General features: G+C 37.4%; 2 protein-coding genes across 2 annotated transcripts; both read right to left on the bottom strand.

Annotated features, from left to right (window-relative positions):
• Positions 1-2,319: 2,319 nt before the first annotated feature.
• Positions 2,320-16,910, bottom strand: LOC124638780. Its single transcript, XM_047175875.1, has 3 exons — positions 16,525-16,910; positions 11,198-11,418; positions 2,320-3,364 (listed from the first exon to the last, which is right to left on the bottom strand). The coding sequence occupies exons 1-3, from the start codon at positions 16,640-16,642 to the stop codon at positions 2,456-2,458; spliced, it is 1,248 nt and encodes a 415-aa protein (XP_047031831.1). The 5' UTR covers positions 16,643-16,910; the 3' UTR covers positions 2,320-2,455.
• A 1,214-nt stretch (positions 16,911-18,124) lies between these two features.
• Positions 18,125-21,558, bottom strand: LOC124639071. The gene is made up of 3 exons (XM_047176295.1): positions 20,471-21,558; positions 20,005-20,149; positions 18,125-19,446 (listed from the first exon to the last, which is right to left on the bottom strand). The coding sequence occupies exons 2-3, from the start codon at positions 20,140-20,142 to the stop codon at positions 18,406-18,408; spliced, it is 1,179 nt and encodes a 392-aa protein (XP_047032251.1). The 5' UTR covers positions 20,143-20,149; positions 20,471-21,558; the 3' UTR covers positions 18,125-18,405.
• Positions 21,559-26,872: the final 5,314 nt, after the last annotated feature.

Genomic DNA, 26,872 nt, shown 5'->3' with positions numbered 1-26,872 from the left:
TTTTCTCAGTAAATACAAAACGGATCAAAATACAACTTGGTTACCTGAAAGTTCATGATATAAGCCTTATTTTGTTAGTTGTAGAAACATGATTAGGTAACTTTTATAACAGAGAAAAATATATCAAACATACCTCTTTTTAAAAAGAGATTCACATATTATGGGCAAACGGGACCGATTTAAGCCTCTTAACTTTTTTAGTAGTTGAGTATATACATACTCTTTAAAATGGTAGTAGGAATTTTTATTAAATTATCATTTCTAAATATTAAAATTACAAAACCATTTTGTCGCTTACGACTTTTAGTTATAAGCTAGCGCGCGTATTGTTATCCTCGCCCCGCTCAGACGCTCCGACCCCTTTTGGCGCCTTAGATGCGCGTGCCGGTTATGGAATTATTGTTGACCAATTCCTCGCCTTAAAGGTCACAAAACAAATAAAAATCACTGTAAATTAACAAAGCAAAGTCAAAAAGTAAGATATGCACAGAAGTGAAGTGCAAAAGCCGCGAGCGAAGCGAGCGCGATTTTTTCCTTAGAGTTTTCATGAAGTGAACATATCATAAAAAGCCATAACGGACGTGCGCGAAAAATTTTTATTCGGAATTGAATGCCTCAACAATTAAACAAAGATAAAATGCGATATCTGACATGGAGCCGCGAGCGCAGCGAGCGCGAATTTTTTTGGGGATGCAAAGGGTGAAACAGTCAAAATTGATAGGAGACGACCAAAGCTAGGGCGGCTTTTTCCGAAATTTTATTGGTTTAATTTTGCCGCCCCCTAAATAGCATTTGCCCCACGCTACGCCACTGGTTGATCTTAAATCGTTTTTAAGAATCTTTAATTTTGAAAATGTCCTTTCAACATATGTACCTAACTGAAACCGGCAGTATAAGTAATATTCTTAGCGCTATTGCTGAGTTCGGAAATATTGAAATCAAATCATTAGTAAAAAGATATTGTATTTTTTAAATATTACGTGATAACTCGCTAGATTTGCCGCCCCCTAGGACGTGCCGCCCGCGTGCTGTGCACGCGATGCACGCCCGCTTACGGCGGGCCTGGCCTATGGTATTTGCTTATTGCCTAATTGTAAGTCCCTTTTAGTTACTTTATCATCAGAATAGAGAGTGCACTATGTCTTCGCAAATGCTTGTGCACTATCATAACAACATATGCCCTGCGCAGATGACTGTTTTTTTTGAGAATTGCTCAAATATACTCTGACCATATCGGTCGGTCTGTACCTAAGACAGTAGGAATATATACTTACCACATTCAGTATTAGAACATTTAGAATTATTTCGATGATTCTATATTGTTATGGAATTTAGTAAAAGAGTTTCAGGAAGCCAATTCATTTGATTCGGTGTTGAATGCGTAAGCGCAGTTGCTATTGACGCAACGTCTACGATATGCGTGTTGGGTGTCAATTGTCAAATTACGTTGAAGAGCGAGCGCTTTTATTTATCCTGCAGATAAATAATGTTGAAAGCAAAAATCGATCGATGCCTAAAAGGATATTTTTTCCCTCATTATCTCTCTTTTAACCTAATCAATCCTAAGCTCTTTTCAGGAAGTTGATAAAAACATGGACTTTAAATTGCTAATCTTCAAACATACATATTCCCATTTAGGTACACTTGTCACACAATATAACCATTTTGTGTTCATTAGCCATAGGTATCTATCGTGTATTACGTCCTTTTGTTTTTAGAATCTTATCATTTGTAGCAGTTCGTGCATTCCACTTTCGCTTCGGAGGGGGAACAAAGCTGTCACGATCGTAAAGAGGTGAAGATAGCAGTTGCAGTCATTGTACAAAGTACACGATGCATGTGTCCGGAGACAGCGCAGCCCTACAATAGTTTCAAGTGTTATCTTCACGATTTGCATAACAGTACACACGCAATACTGATCTACATTATACTCCATGCCGTTACCGTTTTGTCAAATTTCGCAAAATGAGAACTCACGACAACAATAGCTAAATGTGCTGTTTAACATTTCGCAACGTAATGTTCCTTACAACACAAAGTAAGATTACTTGGAGGACACGAGTGGAGCTCCGTGACTCGCGACCTTTGCGCGCATACCCACTGACATTTCACCGCCTATTACCTTACAAATGTTATTTAATGACGTACAGCACCAATTGTCTTTGTAACTAAATGAATTTTCAATTAAAACAACGCCTTAAGCGCAACAAGGCTGCAGAAAAACATTATACTTGATTGAGTTTACTGCGACATTTTTAAGTTTCAAGCAACCTATGTCTCTTCAGACAACAAGGCAACAGGCTGAATAAAAACACTGAATATAATAGACAATACATTTCATTTTATTTATATTAGGTACTTCTATAACAATACTTTTAACAGTCTTAAAACAAACGACTTAGTGAGATAGCGGTCAACGCCGGTTCTATCTACAGTATTTACAACAGAGTATGCGTCAAGCACACGTGAGCGAGGTGAAGGCGCGCGGCGCGTAGTGTGGCGCGCTGTGCCGCTGAGCGCACGCGCCGGCCGCGCCCGCGCCGCGCGCCACCGCCTCGAAGAACTGCCGCAGGTCCGATACCGACCGCGTCGGCGGCGCCTGCAGGTCGTGCAGCGACGCCGCCCGTCGCGGCGTCGTCTCCGGGGATCGCTCGATCCGAGCCAGCTGCTCGCTGCTGCGAGCCAGCCCTCCACTGGTCCGCGACAATGACTCAAATAATGCGCGTCGCTCCCTCACCGGGACATATTGCGCAATAGCTTCATGGACATTCGGGGAGCAGGACCTTGCCCGATGCTCCAGCGACGATGTCTTTCGTCTAGCCGCCTCCATGGCAAACCGACCCCGCTCGGCGCCTCCCGCCGTGCCCTCCCATCTCTTCAAGTAGCGGCGTCCTTGCTCCGATTCGGATCGCGCAGCGCGTGGCAGTGTGTGGTGCTGTTGCGTGCCCGCGTTCAGCTTGCTACAGCTGTCACATTTGATGACCTCTGCTTTCCGTACTGGCGCATCTACCACGTCTGTGGTTTTCAAGGCGTCGAGGGAGAGGGTCAGGTCTAAGCTGCGATCGGACGATGAGTCGTAGTCGTCGTCTTCGACGACGATGCCCTCATCCGTGGCGGCGGGGGAGTGGTCCCTGCGCGTTAGCTGCGTCTCCGTGGAGGTCAATAACCTTCGACGAGCTCGCGGGGGCGGTTTAGGTGGGCAAGAGGGTGTCTCCTGTTGAGGAGCCTCTTTCTTTGGTTCCCGACTGGCGGTGTCCGCGGCGGGTAGCACGTCCAGAAACCGGACTTGCGGCAGCGGCGTCTGACCGAGGATCTCGACGCAGAGCGCTCGCACCCATCTCGCGTATTCCGCCGCATTGCAAGTCTGCAACAATAAACTTAATTGAAACATTCATCTTCACCGGGTATCGAGATATAAAAGTACGATTTATGACTTAATCTGTTTGAGAAACGTTGCGATTTGCATAATGTTTTTTTTATTATAAGGTCCTTCGCGCAAATTATAAAAAGTGAGCATGCAGGGTTGGTAGGGTGACAATAATGGAACATCTGATCGCAAGGACTGAACTAGTCACGGTCACATTGCATTTATAGATGTATTTTAAAACCGGGAGCGCATTATAGAATGATTTTTTCTTAAAACGTGTTTCCTTTACGTGTCAACACCTTCGCGTTCTAGCCCTTCTTATGGTAAATAGTTACATCAAAAGGTTGCAATGCACAAAGGCCTTTGATTTACGGTTGTTTCGCTTTATTGAGGTCTATTAAAGTGTACGAATCGTGAGAAAGGCGTTATTCGAAGGGGGATAGAACGTCTTGGAAGACGTTGTAACATGGCCTAGTGTAAAAAATGGAATAAGTTACGGTAAGAAATAAATTGGTGAAGCAGGCAGATCGTCGGGATAGTACAAAAGTTACTACCACAAACGTTTATTTAACTAAAGTTTATTTTCAAAAAGAGTTTACAAACCAGAGGACATGTTTAAAAACAATCAAATTATCTCATGTCATAGTGGTCTCGGGTCAAGTCTAAATATTTTTGTTCTCGATTTGCTGAGTAGCCCGAGGCTCATCAGTTACATTAGTAATGTTGATAATTATTTATGTCCTCATTGTCTCGTGGACAATGATCACTAGTGGCGTACGGACTACGTGACTCGATATAATGTCCAATACAGATGGAGTGTTAATCTTGTAAACACGAATCACTGATTTATGACGATTTAGTGCTGCCGTCACTGATAGACAATATTATTGGTTTTGTGGACATACAATGGGAAATAAAATATGAAATAAGCATGCTGACGTGATGCTGTTTTTTTTTGTTTTGCAGTGTAGAAAGTAGAGATGCCACGAATATTCGGCAACTATTCGGTATTCGGCCTATTCGGCCCTTTTTTTTTGATATTCGGTATTCGGCCGAATAGTACGTATTATTCGGCCGAATACCGAATATTAAAACATGAAAAAGAAGACGACATATTACAAAAAAAAAATTGTGATGAATAAAAACCAGCTTTTCAGCATTTGTTGGTAACAAACGATTACGTTTTTCGTCGTAAATGATACCAGCTTCTGAAAATAACCTCTCACTATACACGCTACTCCCTGGAGAAGAAAGATACACTTTAGCGAATTTCGACAGGTTTGGGTACGGTTTTTCGCTTGCTGACCACCAATAAGGATCAGCCTTCCGATCTAAGCGGGAATAAGGAAGACAGGTTGCGACTTGTCTCTTTATTGTTTACCTACGCACGGCGCGGCACGTGCTCAACCACATGTACCTATTTTGCGTCGAATATTCGGGGGCCGAATATTCGGCGCTTCGGCCGACAGTGCTGCCGAATATTCGGTATACGGTATACGGTATTCGGCCAAATCACTATTCGTGGCAACTCTAGTAGAAAGATCCTGACATCTTGTAACGAGGAAAATACATGATTTACGTCTTGCTTGTATAATATAAGGGTTTAGCAGGAAAAACCTGCGACAAACGCTACATGCTATTGCGGTAATATTTTCCTTCCTATGTCACAGTAAACTATTTGAGGTTTAATAGTTTCCTTAGCACATAAAACACAGATTCAAGTAAAAATCTAACCGTCTTACCACAAAAACTTTTTAACGTCAGTTTAAGACTTGTCCAAAAAAATGTCAAATTATGACGTTGACATATGGTTCATTTTGGAGCCACATTTTTTTTAGACAAGTGTAAAACAGTGGTTAAAGTTTTTGTAGTAAGGCCATTGTTGGATTATATAAAGCAAAAACTAATACCCCTAACTTTCGATAACATTGTTCTTTGTTCTATCTGAACAATCTACTGTTTATTTAACTCTACACACACTGCGTCACGGGATCTTGTTAGACGGACGTATTGCTTCCAAGTACCATTTAAAGTATAGAATAAATATTTCAATATCAAATTAGTATATTATTTCTTTTAATCCCATACCTCCTATAGGTTATGGGCCCAGTGCGAAAAAGGACTTTTAGTAGTGAGAACATTCAGTAGTGCGTAGTGACAGTAAAGTGCATAGTTGTAAATAAAAATAAAGTTGTGACAATGGAAAAAGTGAAAAGAAACATTAAGCCTTTTAATGGAGAAAAGTACAGTGTATGGAAATTTAGAATTCGTACACTGCTTTCAGAGTTAAACTTGCTCAGTGTTATTGACGAAGAAATTCCTGGAACGCGATCCGCTGAGTGGGAAAAGAATAATAAGGCAGCCAAAAGTATTATAGTCGAATATTTGGCGGACTCATATCTTAATTATATTAATGAAAATGGGACTGCTCAAGCAGTTTTTAAACATTTTGACGCGATCTATGAAAGGAAAAGTGTAGCAACTCAATTAGCGCTGAGAAAACAATTATTGGGATTAAAATTAAAAGCCGATATACCCTTGATCAAACACTTCTCAACATTTGACGATCTGCTGACAGAATTATCAGCTGCTGGAGCTAAATTAGAGGAAACGGACAAAGTAGCTCATTTATTACTTACTCTCCCGAATACATATGATGGCGTTATCACTGCAATTGAGACACTATCTGAAGAAAATATCACTCTCGGTTTTGTAAAAACTAGACTATTAGATCACGAAGTAAAATTAAAAAAACGAGAGTCGTGATACCAGTTTAAAGATACTCCATGTTGAAGAAAAATATAATAAAAACAGATACAATCGCACAAAACAAAACTATTTGAAGAATACAACATTCAAGAAAACAAACAAACAAAAATTTGTGAAATGTCATTACTGTGGACGCAAAGGACACAAGAAACAGGATTGTTTCTATTTCAAAAGACAGACAAATATACAAAACAATGCCCCAGAAAGGACAAGACAAGTCCAAACTATTGCCCTGCAAGAGGGAACGACCTCGAATTCTTCTTTTTCAGGATTTGCGTTCATGACAAGCGCATACCATTATGAAAAAGACCACTCGACAATTAAATTCCTATTAGATTCAGGAGCGTCTGATCACATCACAAATAGAGATGATCTCTTCACATCGTTTGAATGTTTAAATCCTCCTTTAAAAATTTCAGTAGCTAAAAACAATACATTTATTTCAGCAACTAAAAGGGGAAACATAAATCTTATCAGTCAAACAGGAGTGCAAGGAATACTTACAAATGTATTGTTCTGTGCCGAAGTACCATATAATTTAATATCGGTATCAAAGATGCAGCAAGCAGGATTCACCATAATATTTGATGACAAAGGCACACAAATTACAAAGGAAGGTAAAATCATCATGAAAGGTAAGACATTGAATAATCTTATAGTTCTAGAGTTTAAAATACCAGTAATAAAAGGGGAATCCGCTTCCCAAGCATGTTATGTTAATGAAAATAAATATGAATTATGGCATCAACGCCTAGGACATATAAGTAAAACTAAATTCCTGCAGTTAAAATGTCATAATATGATTGATGACTTAGATGAAATAAATACCGTAACTCCAAATGATAAGTTGTGTGAAGCATGCATAAATGGGAAGCAGACTCGCCTGCCTTTTAATAAAGTTAAAGACAAAAGTTACATTAAACGCCCTCTGTTTATTGTGCATTCAGATGTTTGTGGTCCTATAACACCTCCAACAATAGATAACAGAAATTATTTTGTTTTATTTGTTGATGAATACACACATTATTGTGTGGTGTATATGTTAACTTACAAATCAGAAGTGTTTACAGCTTTTAAAGACTATGTCGCTAAAAGTGAGGCTAAATTCAATTTCAAAGTAGTAAATCTTTATAGTGATAACGGTGGTGAATACTTATCCACCGAAATGAAAAACTACTGTAGAGAAAGAGGCATAAGCTATCATTTAACAGTTCCTAGGACCCCACAGTTAAATGGTGTTGCAGAACGTATGGTTCGCACAATAACAGAAAAAGCTCGTGCTATGTTAAATGGCACTAAAGCATCAAAACGTTTTTGGGGAAATGCAGTTTTAACTGCAGTTTATTTAATAAATATTACGCCTACGAAAGCTTTAAGTCAATCAAAGACACCATACGAGATGTGGCATGATAGGAAACCAAGCGTTAAAAATCTCAGAGTTTTCGGTTCAACTGTATATGTTCATAATAAAACCAGTAAAAACAAATTTGACAATAGGTCGTGGAAAGGAATACTGGTAGGTTATGAACCCAATGGTTATAAAGTTTGGAATACAGAATTCGAAAAATATGAAACTGTAAGGGACGTTGTAATTGATGAGACTAATTTTATCGAATCTAGGCCTTCATTACGACCTGAACGGAGTAATAATACATATTCCCAAGACGAAACTGATAATGACTCCGTAACAAAATCAGTGTCTTATAAGTCTCATAGTTCTGGCCCTAAATCAGATAGCTCTCAATCTGATGAATGCAGTACAAGTAAAATTCGAAAAATCGGTAGTCATGAAATACCGAATGAACCTGAAAATGAATCTGAGAGTAGTTTGAAACACAAAAATCAGGATAAACCTGATGAATTTTTAAATTTACGAAGAAGTGAAAGACTGAAAACATGTTCGCGTAAATCATATAATGAAAATGACTATGATGTCTATAGTGCGTTATCCATCACAAGTAATATACCAAAATCATTAAATGAAATTAAATCTCTGAACGATAGGAATCAGTGGGAAAAAGCAGTCAGAGAAGAACTCAATTCTCTTAAGAAAAATAATACATGGACATTAGTACCAAAACCATCAAATAAAAATATTGTAGACTGTAAATGGATATTCACTATTAAAAATGACGTTTCAGGTCAACCTTCAAGATATAAGGCACGTCTTGTCGCTAGAGGTTTCAGTCAAGAATATCTTAGTGATTATAATGAAACATTTGCACCAGTTGCTAGAATAGCAAGCTTTAGATTCTTAATTAGCTACGCAAATCAATATAATTTACTGATTCATCATATGGATGTAAAAACAGCATTTCTAAATGGTACACTAAAGGAAGAAATCTACATGAAAGTTCCTGAAGGTGTAAAATGTAAAGATAATTACGTATGCAAATTAAACAAAGCTCTTTATGGCTTAAAACAATCAGCTAGATGTTGGTACGAAACATTTGAACAATGTCTCAAAGAAATAGGTTTTCAGAACTCCCCAGTAGATAGGTGTATATATATGAAAGGTAAAGGAGACATTTCTAAAAATATTTACGTAATCTTGTACGTCGATGATTTGGTTATAGCATGTGCAGATTTGCAAACAATGAATAATTTCAAAGCATATTTAATGACTAAATTCGAAATGACCGACTTACACGATATCAAATTATTTTTGGGCATTAAAATAGAGAGACACCATGATAAAATTACTTTAGACCAAAGTGCTTACATTAAAACCGTTTTGAATAAATTTAATATGAGTGATTGCAATCCTATAAACACACCGATGGAGCTTAAATTAAACTATGAAGCTCTTAACGCTGATAAGAAGTGTGACGCACCATGCCGTCACCTGATCGGTTGTTTAATGTACATTATGCTTTGTACGCGTCCGGACTTAAGTACATGCGTAAATATTTTAAGTCGGTACACAAATAAGAACAATAAAGAATTGTGGTTATGCTTAAAGCGAGTTTTAAGATATATCAAAGGCACAATTGATTTGAAGTTAACATATACAAGAAATAATTACAATAACATCCTAAGTGGATATGTCGACTCAGATTGGGGTGGCCACGATTGTAATGATAGGAAAAGCACTACTGGATATGTGTTTAAATTATTTGATCAAAATACAATTACATGGTGTACAAAGAGACAAACATCAGTAGCGGTCTCGTCTACTGAATCCGAATATATGGCTTTATATGAAGCTGTTAAAGAAGCATTATGGCTTAAGTCTCTGGCAGAAAGCATAAACTTAAAAATTAATAAGCCCATTATTTTATATGAAGATAATAACGGATGTATTAGCATAGCTAATAATCCAACAAGTCATAAAAGGTCCAAACACATAGATATAAAATATCATTTCTCTAGAGAACAAGTTGAGAAAAATGTAATAAAATTAAATTATATTTCCACAGGTAACCAGTTGGCAGACTTGTTGACAAAACCTTTACCAGTCGTGTCTTTTATAAGACTGAGAAAAGGATTGGGTATAGAATAAGTTTTAATTTAAGTACAATTTCATTATGAAATGGTCTGATCAGGTTTTTCTGGGTTTTCCCTGATCCTGTGCAGCAAATGTTGGACCATTATTGTACAGTTGTCCCAGACCTTACTTGGAAGTATAATATGTTACGTCGTATTTATAAGTTGGTATTCACTTTGTAATGTTGAATTGTAGACTAGATACTGTATAGTAAACTAACGAATGACTAAAAGTTAGGGATTAATTTTTGAGGGGGCGTGTTGGATTATATAAAGCAAAAACTAATACCCCTAACTTTCGATAACATTGTTCTTTGTTCTATCTGAACAATCTACTGTTTATTTAACTCTACACACACTGCGTCACGGGATCTTGTTAGACGGACGTATTGCTTCCAAGTACCATTTAAAGTATAGAATAAATATTTCAATATCAAATTAGTATATTATTTCTTTTAATCCCATACCTCCTATAGCCATAAGTCTTTGCCACTGATTACTTATTCATTTGCATCTCAAAAACAGCTTCCGCGCTAACAAAGAATGCCATCAGTCTATCTAGCACATCTCGAAATAGCTTTGCAGTAGTCATGGTAACACGTGCTCTAGTTTCAGAGAAGCTACCTAGTCGGTAACTCAAAAACATTTCCGCAACGCACGCTATCATAAAACCACTAATACCCGCTATTCTTTTTTCATCGATACACTTCCCGGACATCGTAAAATCACTCGCGACGAGGAAATGAAAGCAGTTCGAAGATAATACATGTGTACGTACATTGTATTTGTACCAAAGATTGCAGACGTAGTATTTTTTCGCTATTGTATTGTGCTGATACAATATCTGTGTGTAGACTGTCATATTAGAACGATGAAATATTATCCAAGTCTGTCGTATGTTCAAGGATCCCGCCAGTTCTTAGATTTTGCGTTATTACACCTATTATGTGAGACTGACAAATGACACTCCACTATTGCATGGAAATTATGGCTAAATCGCAAATGATGAATTGGCATATTCAATACAGCCGCAAATAAGACGATGCCGAGGCGGATTTATTGAAAATCATTAATCAAGATGTGAACAAATGAATAGGAACCTAATTGGGAAATAAATTGAAGCTTTATTCTAAAGTAAACATTAACTTGAATGAGTTGCAACGATTTATTCAACTCGTCTTGTAACTTGATCGATTGACAATATTTGCAATATTGGTGTACCTAATATCTAGACGTGTAAAATGAAAACTCATGATTTTTTGCATCAATACAGCTGTTGACGTGTTTGTCCACTTAGCGCGTTTTTGTTGCTCCGTTAACCTTCTTGAGAATGTTTATTTTCATTAAGTGCAATCATATTTCCCTACTTCATTTCGTGTAAATTAGTTTATTATATTGAATTTTGGAACCCGGAATGTCTTTAAAGCACGTTCGAAATATTTCGCCATTTGTCAAATGTCGTGACGTGATTGTCAATTTTCGCGATTTAGCATACACGTAGGAAACACGTTTTATAATTTGCGTTCAAGCAAAGGGGCACCCGGAGCTGAGGTCGAAGTTGGAACAAAGAATCACCTGAAACGTGGCGACGGCAGAGTCGTCTCTGAGCCGGGACAGCTGGAAGGCGTTGGGCAAGGTGTGGGCAGTTCGCAGGTGCAGGTCTCTGAGGGGCAGTCTCGCTGCAGCTCGTCGGGGCAGGGTACCGTCCCGCCACGCCAGCAGGCAACCACTACGGACGGCTGCCCGCACCCAAGCCCAGGATTCTGTGTCGTCATTGTAATACTGGCGGAGGACGCCTATGGACAAAGAGAATATTGGTTACATTCTGACAAATTAGAAAGGGGATTACTGGAAGAAACCTAATCGTTGGAGTGTTGGAGAATTCAAGGTTCAGTCTTGTTGACACGTGGAGTTAATCAAGATACCGTGTTAGCTTTGTGTTTATTATGAAGCATAAACAGACCTCATATAAAACCATTGAGCTTGCAATCATTGTCAACAACACACGCAAGTGCAATTATGTCATAATTTCATAGAAGCATGAATCACCGATAAGGTTCGATCGATTTATTCTGATGCAACTGTCATTGCAAGGTTAACAAGGATCAAGTATCTAATCGGGCATCAAACAATAAAGGCAGGTAGTTCATCCGTTAAAATTGGAGGAATTTATTATCTGACGCAGTAAGCCTCATGACGCTGGATGATAATTTTAATAGTCTGCCATGTATGTTGATCAAAGCTGCCATGATTAATTTATCGACATTTCCTGTGTTACATGTTTTACATGCGTAAGTAATTAATTTTATTGAGTCACATTAACTACACTTCATGCAAATATCTTACATTCAATAAATGGATCTTCGATTTAGTCATACTCTAGAGATGATGTGTCTCAAGAATACCTGTGGTTTCTCATTAGGTATGAAATGTTGAGGAAGGAAAGTCAGTTCTTGATCAAATGGTAGTCAGTTAAGTCAGTCACCTAACTGTCAGTCAAGACCAAATGCACTTGACATTGTACAATGCCACACACCACTTAAAATTTAGTAGCTTTTCGAATCGTTACAAATCATTGCGTGGTCAGAATTCTAATTTTGTGTCGAGACGGATGCCATGATAATCTTCATCACTCCATAGGCATTATACTGGCTGCATTTCGCAACGTCAGGAATTTAAGGTATCAAGTAGGTAGTTGACAGGTAAGTGTCAAGTTCACGAATTCTTCGCATGTATGCGTGGCGTGGTCACTGTGGAGTATAATATGCTGTTTTGAATTGAAATATTACTTGTTTCTTTAGTAAGTATTTCAATTAAGTTTTCTTCAAGTCATAGAAAATTGATTCATTCATAATGAAGTAGAATACAATTTAGAGAAGTAGGACTTTAATATTATTTATACCATTTGTATTATATACTTGAAACAGATGGTCCAGCTTCCAATGAAGATCTATTTCAAAATTTCTGAGAAAACGCTAAGTAATAAAGCAACATAGTATTATTTAATATTTTCTTACTTAAATCTAATTACATGAATGAGGTCAGTCATTGCATTGGACACAATGCTATCACAACTTCAGAGCCGCTTTGCAAAGGGTGCTAACCGCAAATTGTGGCAAGCCGTGTCAACGTACCAGAGCGATTATTCATAATTTGAGCACATTGTTACAATTTATTATGTTCTTACGTTAATATTTAGTTTCATATTGCTCTAGTAGTCTAGTAATACTTTTTCGTTGGCATAATGGGCGTACGTGACTATTGTTATGTGTTCGAAATAATACCTAGGTAAAAATGTAGCAACTTAACAGGTAAATAAGGATTATCTGAAAAGTTTCCTGTTTTATAGCTAATGGTTTCTGTAGACCTAATCAGTATTTGTACATCTCAAACCTTTTCCTCACGAAAGTAATTCTCAAATTCTCATGCTGTGGTAGCATTATCAACATCCAACGGGCCTCAGAAATCCAATATAATACCATATGTTCGAGTGACCTAGGTCAGGCATACGAGATGCATGATTGGATTCTTCTATCCGCTTGAACTCAAAATCTCGTGACCCGGAGCCATGCGTCACCAAAGGAAATATGGCAGCAAATATAATTATTAAAGTTAGCTACAGATTTTTATCAAATTGAATGAAGTTAAGCTTTAGCTATAGGTACACTATTTGGGAGAGATTCTTATAGTACATAATCTTGTGCTATAAAATGTATCTTCATGGTGCGTTAGTGATATTACTGAAATAATCAATTACGAGCCGATGAGAGTAATTGAAATAAAATTTGGGAAAGGAGTATTTTTGTTCCTTCCAGTAAATGGGGATGGGTCTTTTTACTGTTAAGAATTCGATGTGTTGAATGATCTTTTACTTATTACATGATTGGCATCCAAGTCAGATCGAATATGTATAGCTTTAAAGTAATGCATCTGGAGCAGGTCATGTTAGTCTTGCAAGTTGCGCTGTTGACCCATAACGCTTGAGAAGCATTCATCCAATTTAGTTGTAAGAATAAAATATGTCCTTGACAAGTATTGGCCGGCTTCGGGCTTAGGCCATCGATTACCATAGTATTACATTACCTACATAGTTACTTAACTGGATTCAACAAGTTTGTCTTTTTTTTGTAACAGCGTGGTCACCGAATTACCTATTAGTTATTTTCGTCACAAAATTAATATGCATTTACTTTCGTGTTCTCGTATTGTGCGGTTTACATACGTAAAATTAGAATGCTTATAATTCTAATTTTCCTCAGATTGTTGGACAGACGCGTGAATTCACATTCAATCAATTGTGTGGATAATTGGAATGCGTAAATATTGATCGGCAATCTCTCAGCTTGAGCGTAATTTGGCAGATCTTCGTAGTTTTTTACGCAAAACAACAATTTTTCCACTGACATAATATAATTCCATATCGGACATTTGTGTTCGATAGCGATCGATAACATTTTTTATCAGTCTGCCAATATTTTGTCATGTAGGTAGGTGCATATACGATAGATAGGAAAAGTACCTGCATAATTATACTACTGAGTCTTTGGTACTTAGGTATTATTGAAAGGGACAGAATTGGTAATCGATTCATGATGATTTGATGCGTTTCCAAAAATCTTTTTTTTTTCGATAGATGGCAAACATTGTAGCAAGTTTGCTTAAGTACTTTTTGTAATGTTTTACAGATTTTAGTCTTCTTAGATCAGTATTAAAACCTAGGTATTTGTTGTGTATGAAGAGTACTTTTGCCTTAATTCATCTATTAAACGTATAGCTGAGACTGATTTCCTAACAGACGCGTCTACGTAAAATTAGCCAAGAAAAAAGGTTTGATAGATTAACCGATTCCGTGAAATCCACCAACTATTGTGAGGCGCCGTTGACAGTTAAACAGTTGATTTTATCTCCTATAAGCTAGGAAACAGCTGATGTATCTTCCCATTGTTATTTTTTTGAGCTAAAACTTCACGGTTCCGCCAAACATTTTGATTATAAAATATGGCGACATTTCCAGGTAGGCTGGGGTCATGGGAACTTTATATGACAATATGTTAAAAGAAGGCTTTTTTTATATATTCTGGACATTTAGTCAACAGTTATTTTTGTATCAAAAAGGATCTGATCTTTCAGATATGTCGGGAGTATTTTACACAAAATAACTAACGACTTATTTGCGTTCGTATCCTACCATGGAGCTTAAGTACCCAGGGCAGAAGGCGCCAATCATCGAACACTTAGTTTTGATAGTAATCTGTAATTTCATTGACATCTCACGAATTATGTTTTCAACCGATTAACATCAACCAAAACAACTGCAATGAATTTAAGTGTTCTGAATAGATTTTAATCTTACAATAGGTACCATAACCAGGGTAACTACCGTGCCATGAGTCAACTCTATTGATCGTTGCTAGTCTAACGTCTAGACTCCAGACTAAGATTGTTGACTTAGTAATAACATAGACTGGATGGAGAAGTCTAGATCTTATGTATGGCTATTGTTTTTACATGCACGTGTAGATTTCTACCTAGATCAGAATTTTACTAATACTTTCCTAATTTGTTACAGGTATCCATTTGAAACTTTGAAGGCACCTAGGTATGTATTTGTATCTTGATTTCGAAAGAAATGAATAAATACCTAGGCCCCTAGGATTCATCGAGTGTCCTGTGGTCTACACCACCTGGTTCTTCCATATTTCTGGGCTGGTTCCATTATTTCTACTAAAGGCATGCGAAAGAACCAGGTGGTGCCCATTAGAAGCCTTCTCTGGGTTGTAGGAAACTCCTCGAGTTTGGACTCATTTTGTTTGTTTTGATACGAGGAATTTAAAATATTAAGTAAACGACAAAGACGTTTAGCAAGTCAGTCATCAAGTAGGATGATACCTAGGTGCATGAATTCTAAGAGAAGTGCTACTGAAATGTTTGTGCCAAGTGCACCTGCAAGGTGCATAGTGTGGAATTACGATGCACGTTAGACCCTGTTAGGGCATCACTAAATGTAAACATAGTAGTCTTTAGTAAACGTGCTTAAATGTTATTGTAGGAGTTTTACCTATAAAGGTTATAGAATAGTGAATGTTTCCGGCGGTTTCATCTAGCTCCCGAATGAATTAATTCCCGCACCCGGGGAAAAAAATAGTAGGTATGCTATTTTTTTCCCCGGGTGCGGGGAACACTACTATGCCCTTTACATTAATATTGGTTTATTCGTTTTGACGTGAAAGAGTGATAGACAGATCGGCAATGTGACTTTCGCATTTATAAATTAGGTAGTAGGGAAGGTAAATTAACGAAATATAAACAAATGTTTTCTTTTAACTTCAAGGAAATTCCTTGGCTTAGCTTTTTATCAAACCTAGGTCGTACAGTTTGGAGGTTGCTTCCGAATTTGTTACTGTTTACATAAAAATAAGGACGCGAGTTTTCATGCTTCTAGGCAATCCAATTTTTATACATATGTAGCCTGGGTTTAGTATATACGCGTTATTATTCTAATCTAAAAACCACAATGGCATTCAGATTGATCCATCTAAATTATTTGCATTCAAGAAGTAAGTTTATTATTGTTGAGTACCGAGTTCTGCAACATGTGCTACACAGCTGACAGTTTGAAGGAATGGTCAACGTCCTGTGTATTTCATTATAAGAACTGTGTTATGTCTTGTATTGTGTAGTCTGTGTCTAGTTGCCAGATGTTTGATACAAAAAACTTGAGTTAAAACTAAGCGGGAGCCTGTTAGTTACGAAATTATCACGTTGGCTTTCATCAAAGTTGAGTTGAGTTACGAATAAATTATGAATTCACAAAATCTAGTAGGTTATGTTTATGAATGAGATTATTGCATCATATTTACCGGTAGGGCCGTGTTTACTTCAGTTTTTTAAAGAATACTGACCTGATATCCTAAAGTCAGGATCTACAGGCGTAGGAATAGGTCCAGGAGTGAGTTCAGGTCGAAGTTTTCTTAGCCCGGCCACCACCCGTGGTGCCGGCGACTGTTCTCCTACAAGCATCGCCTTACCACAACATCGCACAGGATAACACTTTCCACTACACTCTTATAACATAAATTCATCACTAAATTCACTGTAAACAATCCAGTTTTCACAAGTTATTTATTTACAATTTTACAATAATAGTCAAATTGTTAACTGTCAAAATCGTATTTTAAAATTCGAAGTTCGTTACAAATTGCGCGCAGCACATTTTTGTTGTTCGTGAGTGCGACTTGTCGTATTGTCACGGTGTTACCGACTGGCCGGCCGGCCGGCGCGTCTATGAATGAATGAGAAGTTTGATTCGCCGAGCGCCCCACTTTACTGCACTCCACTACTACTACGTTCAAGGAGGCGGCAAACCACATCGCGTACTTTGGACTTTATCTGCCATCTAGCGGTGAGTAGTGAATACAAGAATTTGGTCGTAGTCTTGTAAGTAGCTAATAGGTAAGATAATTTATTTTGTAATTTAAAATACAAAACAGGGCTGTATGTGTATGAGTATAAAGAAAAAAATCTATGTTTATTTAATATAATTTGCCTTAAAATTTAATTCTTTGTGACATCAGTATTAATATGAAGGATTACTCTTATAAAACAATATCGAAATATTCAAAGTGTGTAACACATACCAGTCGGAGATTAATTTTATAATATTCACAAAGGGTTTTTAAGATTATTTATTCCGAATTTCAGAAAATGTATCATGTATTTAAAGTTGCGCCACCTATTAGGCAATAGCAATTAATCTTAAAATGGTTGGGACGTATGTGCTGCCATCTATGATAATTCTAAAGGATTGCCAAGTCAAACAATAGATGTCAGTATAATATGTGCGCGGGTATATCGTACTCCTCATTTTCACGTTGCCTATCTTAATAGTTGCGGCTAAAAATAACAGATGGCGCTTTTATTAGATACATATAATTATAAAAACTAAGTAAGTAGATTTATTTTTACTTTTCTTTTCACAGAGGGCGCTCTGAGTATTATTTTAACTAAGCTTTTTACGAATTACTCAGGCATGTAAAATATTTCATGTTTGAACCTCTTGATTAATAATTATCATAATTGTACATTAATGATTTTTGATTTTTTTAACAGCAAAGATATTTTTTATGAATTCTTTATCAGACTTCCCAAAAAGGAAGAGCAGAAGAGGTTCTGAATTCCTACTTACGTTGTTTTTTTTTAATATAATTTTAGATGAACTTGTCTTTCTAAAACCTACAACTTCTTTCTCTGAACCTTTTCATTGACAAAGAAAATACGTATATAAGAGCGTTTGCAAAAAAAACCAGTACGGGAATCGAACCCGTGCCATGCAGCACTCGATTGAGCTACTCCATCCATCCCATCGTGCCGAAGCCTTTCTTCGTTTTTTCTAACGAGCTTTTGTCATCGAAAGCCAACGAGATTTGTAATCAATAGCTAATTCTTTATAACTTTTTTCCATAAAGATTTTTATAATAAAGGTCTGGGGAGTCAAACAAGAAATTCGATACATACATCATTTATTATCGTATTGTTCATTAATTGTTACTTTACATGGAAGACTGCGCAAGTCTACAACATGAATACAATTTTATAGGAAGACATCGAGATCAAATAAATGGCACATAAATAACATTCAGTACATAAACAATTTTAAAGCAAATATAAGGCACTTAAGGACTACACACTACTGACTAAACATACATAAATTAAATCAAATTAAAGCTTTTTTATGGAAGAAGAGACTATTAATATCACAATAGGCGAGTGATTAGGGGACACAATCACCATGGCCGCCATTTGCTGTCCTCGTCCGCCGGTGGTCCCTCGCCGAGACGCTCTTTTTTTTCATCGTAAAAAGCCTCAAGTTGACGACGGGCAGCCTCCTGCTTTTTATACTCTTGGTACTCAATCAATTTCCTTTTCTTTTTAGGCGGTAAGTTGCTGTAATCCATCGGCAATTCGCAGTGTTCCGGAAGACTGGGTGTCACTTCAACTTTGCTCTGGGGAGTCGTGTCTAATTGATTAGCGCCGGAGCATGCGACGGATTTTTTTGGCGACACGGCTTCGTTCACCTTCGCTGGTGATCTAACCTTTCGGAGATCAAGAGTATCGCTGTTCGTGCTCGGTGGTGAGTATTGGTACGAATACTCGCCTCTGTACGGTTCGTCTCTCTGTAAATATTTTGGTTCGGGCGCTGGCTCCGCGCTCATGTTCACGTCGATGTTGTCATTGCTTCGCTTGTCCATTATGTGTTGACGAATTTTTTGCAGTATTACATCTTTCGCCTCAGCCGGAACTCTTTTGAAATACGCCCCGTTTCTCTGAGCATTCAATTGTTCTGGCGCGCCGTGATGGTTCAGATTGTCGACGGTTGTGAGCAGCCCGGTGGGAGGTACTTTATTGGTGACCCTCGCAGCGGGTCTATTGTACGCCCACTGTTTCGGGCCTTCGCCTGAGTATACTGAATCCTCCGCATCCGATGAAGATCTGTCGTGATCGCTGTAGTAATGTTGCCTATCGGAGATGACGGATGACGGTGACGTCGGCGGCGAGAAGTTAGGTCTCTCTGGTACTTGAATTGTAAGAGGTTGAGCGGTAATCAGTCTGGATAGGTGACTGATTAAATTCTGGCTGACGTTTGCGTCTAAGTCTGGCACAGACATAATAAATCGGCACGCTTCGGCCGCGCATTGTCCGAAACCCGCTTGGAACTTCTTGGCTTCCAAAACCGGGTCTCTAGGGCTGTGCAACTTTGTAAGATGGTTAACGGTTAATTCAAGGATGTCTGCCTTCTCCAACTTGCTCAGGTTGTCGTCATCGATCTGTGACAAAAAGAAAAAAGTGAGTAGAGTATAGTGCAGGTGCGGCGCTGCGTTCTCACGGTACAAACGTCACATTAATATAACTGTACACATATGTGAATAAGCAACTCCTGTTTCTTAATGGAACTTGTACTTTTATATTCCTGTTTGGTGTCGGTACGGCTCATGGTAAGTGCGCAGTAATAAACAGAAGGACGACCGGTCCGCGATAAAAATAAATGGTGACTGAATGAATGATGGATTGCATTTTGATGAACAGTAAAATAAGGTTTAGTTTTTATGCAAACACGTAGTTAATGAGTTAAGGTAAAGATAGAGCGCGATATCTATGTACGTGATGTTATCTTTTATCTTTGATGGCACTCGAATATATTTAGAACACTTGAGCTAAATTTAGAATTTATACATAAGCCGGCGAGTCATAGTTAGATATGATATTGATACTTATTTCCATAAATTATGCAAAAATAAACGTGAGTGTGTCATCATTTGAAACGCGTAATGTACTGTAAATGGTAAACAGAATCATAATAAAACATACGTTAATACAAAACATACCTCTAAAGCTCCAACCATGAGATCTTTAAGTTCGTCCAGGCACCGGTTGATGCGCGCGCGCCGTTTTCTTTCCAAAAGTGGTTTTGTGATCTTCTTGTATTTCGCCGTTTTGGATAACGGCGCCGGGTCCGAAGACATTTTGTATCTGATAAAAATAATGATATTAATTATTTATATTAAAAACTGATTTATTTAAAATGCGTCTAACATTAATATTAATTAGTTAATTTTTAAAGCATTAATTGTAATGAATCAATATTTATCATATCACAAAACACATACAGTATAAAGGATCGTCCGATTATATTATTTCAGTATTTTTAATCATATGCGGAAAACCATGGCTCTAAAATCCCATGAGTTACCATGCGGCAAAGTCTCGATTTTGATAAATATTTAAATACGATAGGTACAATCTAATGATACATAAATTAACTGTTAAACGAAATTAAAATAATATACTTACATAATTAAAAAAAAGGTTGCTCGAACTACACTTAGCACACACTAACTTAATGTCGGGTTACGATCTGGAGCTTGCAAGCACAGGACGCGCGTCTCCGGCCGCGTCTCGGCTTCAACTGCCTGAAAAAAGCCTTCTTCGCGCCCCCGCGGCCCGCGGCCCTTCCCTGCCCTCCGCCCTGTCCCATTCATGCGCGGGAGCACGTGTGGCCCGACGATCGAGTTTCAAGCATGCGTAACATACTTTCCCAGGGAATTCTTGAGGAACACTTTGGTTTTTTATACGAAATATTTTAATAACTGGCAGCCGAGTTAAACAACATTTTGAGTTCAGAAGGCATTTCATGTGGACTCGGTAAATCAAAGGGCACGTGGCATTCATTTATTTCTCGGTAACGTCACAAAGAATGTCGTGTTGGGCAAGATTTTGTGAGCTCAGGTAAACTTGTAGGAATGTTAATCTTGATTCAAAAACATTGCAGGACATGGATTTAAATGTAGAGTGTAATTTATAATAATAAATCACGAAATATCTTGTTTAACAAATAGGCACCTATTAATTTGCCTGTTATTTACAAAATGGACTGGCTGTACCTAACGAAGTTATGTTTACCACCCAAGACAATGTTTCCCGTTAATGCTGCCTATTCAAACTGAGAAACTTCACTCCATTGTGAGACGAAACAAAATAAACACATTCGAACAACACAATGACTTTTATGAGTCTTAATGTAATTTTAAAGCCTTACTGTAATTAGTAATACGCTGTTAACAGTTTTATCTTTAATTTCCGATGTTTCATCTTCCCGACTGGGGCTCATTTGGCGGCGTTTCCAGTAAAAGAAAATGACGTAGACAAAAGGCGGCGTATAAAAAGGTTGTATGTAATAAATGGCACGGTCCAAAGAGGGTACAAGTTATATGGAACTTGCGGCACAGATTGTTGCGGTATTTCTTTTTTCGGCCTCGGCAGTCGGCCGTCGGCAAAGCCAGGTAGAGGCGCGAGCCGAAGGATTCCGCGATCGGTTTTATCTTTTGTCATTCTTGACGTCGTTAAGATTGCCGTTTAAAAACTATATAATTATAGGTTATTCGGCGATTTTAAGACCCTTTTGAATTTTTAATGTTTGCGTTAAAAAATACTGGACGGTCTTCGTTTGTTTTTTCTTTAATGTTTTGTTAGGAACGTTTTATGGACGCAAAGCGGCTCAATGGATGATAATTAGTTTAAATTAGTGTTTTGAGAAAAAATACCGTATTTTCTCCATTATATTAAAATATGCAGAGACAGCGGTCTCTGTGGTTTCGCAAATTCAAACAAGTATTATGGTTTCGCAAATTATTTAATTTCAAAACACGGCTGTATTTACGCAATCTATTCTTATATTCTGAAAACAAATAATTGATCAAAGACTTTATTTGCATTCCTAAAATATGAATAAATCTGAGTAAATATTATTGCAGAATTTCCATTTGATTTTCGGTAAAAATTGGTAGTTAACCAAGATGAATAAATAATATATTTTGCCTTGCTAAATAATATATTTCTAGACAAAAGAATTGATTTCACCAATAAAGTATAATAATAATAGGATTCGAGATTTGATTCGACCGTTAGTTAATAAAAAAAAAATTGTTTGTTTATTTCATCAACTTCGTGAATGACTGTAGCACAATCTGAAAATTAATGAAATTAATTTCCTTCATAATACAATTAAATCACTATCAGCTATATATATTTACCTATGTATATATTGTATAGGACAGGTTCATAATAAATAACATTATTTTATAGTTGTCTGCTTTCCTACTAGATGGCGCTTATGGTCCTATTTTACTATTACGCTTGAATGTTTGAAATTATACGACTTATTACATTTGAAATACATATTATTTATTATGAAGGCGTTTAAATGTTATAGTTAAGTACCAGAACGTTGTTTAAAGTCTGAGCTGCAGAGTTGATCAGCTCATTAAATTAATTAAAAGCGCTGAAATTATAACCTGCCATTATTTACGACCGGTCATGTACCTACTATGTAATCCATTTATCGAGGAAAACGAATGTAAAACTGCTTTGATTTTGCTTTTAAAATATTTCCTAGATTGTATGAAACAGTGAATCGAGCTCTTAATACTCTTGAAAAAATATTACTTATGTAGAAGAACTACATCTCAGTGATTGTTTCAGTAAATAGGTAAATGTCATGTAGATAAAGTGTATAAAAGTGGTAGTTTTTTGATTGCCAGATTACCTACCATTTTTTATCATATTATAGTAGCTTTTTCCTTAACATAAAATGTATTCTGATATTATGTTAGGTAAACAAAGAATTCAGAATTCAGAGGTAATCTGTAAAAGGGCATAGAAAAGTGCGACTTGATAATCGGAAAATCCATTGCTTATTGGAAAAGTTGAATGTTGAAATTCTTTAATAGACTCGTGCTAAGTAGATACCTGTACCTAATAACGTTCATTGGTCGGAAAAATGGCGAAAAACGGATCAATTTAATCTTGACCTCTGTCGAAAAAAAAACCGCCTACAACACTAAAAACTAAACTTTCCCACCGATATAAGGCAAAGTTTACACTATCTAAGTATTATGTTTTACATATTCTACTCATGACGTCAATCTTATCGAGGGTTCCCGAGCTATTTGGACTATGGCTGACGGAGAAATGTGTGCATAGGCAGATGAGATTTATGCAACATACAAGTATGGCATAGACTAAACAATGACACATGCTGATGTTGTGCACTTGGCTTTATGATTGTGTTTTGTCTGCTTGTGCTAAGTTTATGACCTATGTTTTGTTTAGATAACTGTTTTATTATTGAGGAAGGCTTCTTTAAGGAGTTAAAATTTTACGTGAAGGCCTTTTTTCATGAAAATTAGTTAGTTATATTTGTCAGAACAATAAAAGTCCTTTTTTGTGGTAGGACAACATGTGAATATGACCCCAACCACTGTAGATGCTGGAGATGATAGTATCAGACAGCAGACTTCTGTTAGAGTTCTGAAGGCCTGTGTGGGCCGCGGTAACTCTTTTGTAACCAGGGCTCTTCTAGGTTCGAAGGACCCAGCCCCGGATCTTCAATTTTTTTTAGGCGGGGCAAAAACTGAAAAATGCCGCCCCGCCTACCTACGTACTTATGTTTATTTTCACCAACGAAAGTCACTTTTTTGGTAGGTAAAGGACTTAAAAAAATGTGTCCAAATCATTGTAGGCTCAAACTGTTCGCCAGGTTTAAGTTATGAAGTCGAGACAGACAGTGCCGGCTTTAACTCTACTAGCGCCCTGGGCGAGATTTCTACGGCGCCTCCAACTACAATTCAAAAAAACAGAGACATAATATGTAGTTACCGATTGCGCGAGCGAAGCGAGCGCGAATTTTTTTTTATAGTTAACAAGTCAAAGCAAAAATTACCTAAAATGTAGCCCAATCGTACATAAGTTATTGCTGGTTGGTGAATGCAAAAACACGGGAACACAGGTTGTGATTGCGTGAGCGAAGCGAGCGCGAAATTTTTTGTTATATTTTAGAACTCAAAACAAAAATGACTTAAAATGTAGCCCAAACGTAGATAGCTCTTTGTTGGTGTTGGCGCCTATGAATTAAAATCCCACCCAAAACAAAAATGTAAAAGACTGCCAAGTTCGATAATATGGGAATGCTTCGCCTATAAAAGAAGTGAGATCTGAATAAGTACCAAGTTCCATACACATACCTCAGTTAAAAATAGTTACTTTTTAATGATGTTACTTGGAAAGTTTTCATACACCTTGTTATAAACCTACTAAACGCAATGAATCAAGTATTTAATTTTCTATTAAAACTTGCCAAGTAACATCATTAAAAAGTAACTATTTTTAACTGAGGTATGTGTATGGAACTTGGTACTTATTCAGATCTCACTTCTTTTATAGGCGAAGCATTCCCATATTATCGAACTTGGCAGTCTTTCACATTTTTGTTTTGGGTGGGATTTCATTTATTTTTGTAAGGTTGTTTATTTTATTTTTTTCTTACGATGAAGTTAGTTAAAGGAATGTCTCATTTATACTATCTTTTAGATTTTTTAATATGCACTATGTTTCTTACAAAGAAATGAACTAGATTAACTAAATGGACTAGATTTACCAACTGACTGACATGACATGTTATCATATATTATGTTCGTGGATCAAAGTTACACATTCGTTATTTTCGAAAGTGATTCACACTTGGCCGTTTTCAGATTTTTATTTTACTTCTAACTACACTATATTACTTCTAACTAAACTAAATACAAACCATTCGAAGATATATTATATAAATATAGATAAATTTAGTTCGTTTTAGTTCCTTAAGGGTATAAATTTACACCGGGTATAAAACACCTTCATTATTTTGAAACCGACTCACACTTGGCCATTTTCAGATTTTTCCCTTTACCTTGACATAAAGACCTACCTCCATGCCAAATTTCAAGTCAATACGACCATTGGAAGTGGTCTAGGTTTTTGATGAGTGAGTCAGTGAATCAGTCAGTCAGTGAGTGTATAGTAAAAATAGCGATTTTCTGACGTCAATATCTCAAGACCTACAATAGGTATATTAATGAAATTTTGTATTTTAGATAAGTGAGGGGGTCTCAATAGATACTAGAAATTTGATATACGTAAATAAAATAGATTTTGAGTTACAGGGGGGTCGAATTTGGCCCGAAATGGTTCGTGTAATATAACCCACGGCCGGTGTGTCGCTTTTTTTGCTCGAACTTGGCGGACACACTGCCGTGTGTCTAGATTTTGGGACTTAAATTAGTACCATAAATAGAAACTAGAAGTTACTTTCTTATTAATAAAAGGACTTAAACTTACTACCTTTTTACTACTTAAATACCTTTTTGCCTAGCAAAAAGGTAGCGTCGTTTGTAGACAAAAAAATTTTCAAAAATAAAAACAACAATAAAGTGAAGCAAGCCCGAAAAAGCTTTTTTGAAATTTGGATCACTAAAAGTCCTTAACATATATAATAAAAGGCGACTGTGAAGTGAAGAAGCCGCGAGCGAAGGGAGCGCGAATTTTTTTGAGCATTGGGACATGAAATTAAAAGTATCTAACGCGCGCGGCATTGTATGACAATACATTAATTTAATTGAAATTTCTTGGTCCAGGAGCGTACCACGGCGCCCCTGAGCTCGCGGCGCCAGGGTTATTCGAACACCCTGCACCATAGGTTAAGGCGGCCCTGATGCTATCCATACATTTGGATACAGTTCTTGTAAGCTGCGATCTTTGATGAAATTTAAAACAAAAATAGGAGTAAAATTCTGATCAAGGATTGGTTGGGGGCGCCTGCGGCGCCCCTTATGTCTGGCGCCCTGGGCCGTCGCCCAACCGCGCCCTACCCTAAAGCCGCTACTGGAGACAGATTAATGTACACAAAAAGTTAATAAGTAGGTAAAAAGCGCTGTAAAGTAGCAAGCAGTCGGAAGCGCAACTTTTTTGTTTTTGAGGACTCCATAAATATTTTTTTTCGCTACATTTGACTTATAAAAGGTAAGATAGCGCGGATTAGACTAATGAAGCCAACAAGGCAAAGCCTGTGTAACATTGCGCGAGCGGAGCGATCGCGAAATTTTTTGAGTCTACGACACAAAAGTACCTACATTGTCAAGCAACAAGTAGCCGCGAGCGGAGCGAGCGCGAACTTTTTTAAGTTATTTGTTTGAAGACTCACAAATTAAACTGGGAATCATGTACAAATCAAAAGAAACCGTGATTAGAGCGAGTGCTATTTGTGTTCGTTGATTGGGTGCGTAAAAATAATAAACCATCAGAAAAACAGCACAGAAACGGTAATTTAACCGCGAGCGTAGCGAGCGAGAATTTTTTCACTTAGTTGGAGGATGTTATGAAAAATAATCAAAATGATCAATTAAACATAGCGAAGGCGACTTTTTTTGAAACTTTGCTTGTCAGTATCATGATACAATGGAACTTCCTTATCAAACGGGTGTAATTTCATCAAAATTTTCTGGTGGTGGGGCGTCCCGTGGCACCCCCTGAGACCGAGGCGCTCGGGTAATTCGCACACCCTGCACCATAGGTTAAGACGGCCCTGTAGGTAACTATTATGGTAATCTGTGATGTAGGATTTAAAATCAGGCAGCCGCTTGATTTTGCCGCCCCCTGAATTTGCCGCCCGGGGCATGGGCCCCGGCTTGCCCCCCCCTAGATCCGGGGCTGGAAGGACCCCATTAGTTTGCTGACTTTGCCTAGTAGTCGACTTAAAAAACAATAAACAAGTCTAGACTTGATATATTCTGTTTGGATGTTATCAGTTTTTATGACCCGTCTTCAATTAGTCATACTTAGGCAGAGAAAAAGTTATCAACGTGATGACTCAGATGTGCG

This window comes from Helicoverpa zea, chromosome 18 (assembly GCF_022581195.2).
Source record: "Helicoverpa zea isolate HzStark_Cry1AcR chromosome 18, ilHelZeax1.1, whole genome shotgun sequence".
NCBI lineage: Eukaryota > Metazoa > Arthropoda > Insecta > Lepidoptera > Noctuidae > Helicoverpa > Helicoverpa zea.
The sequence above is the reverse complement of the archived record's forward strand: the minus strand, read 5'-3'. Positions and strand labels throughout refer to the sequence as shown.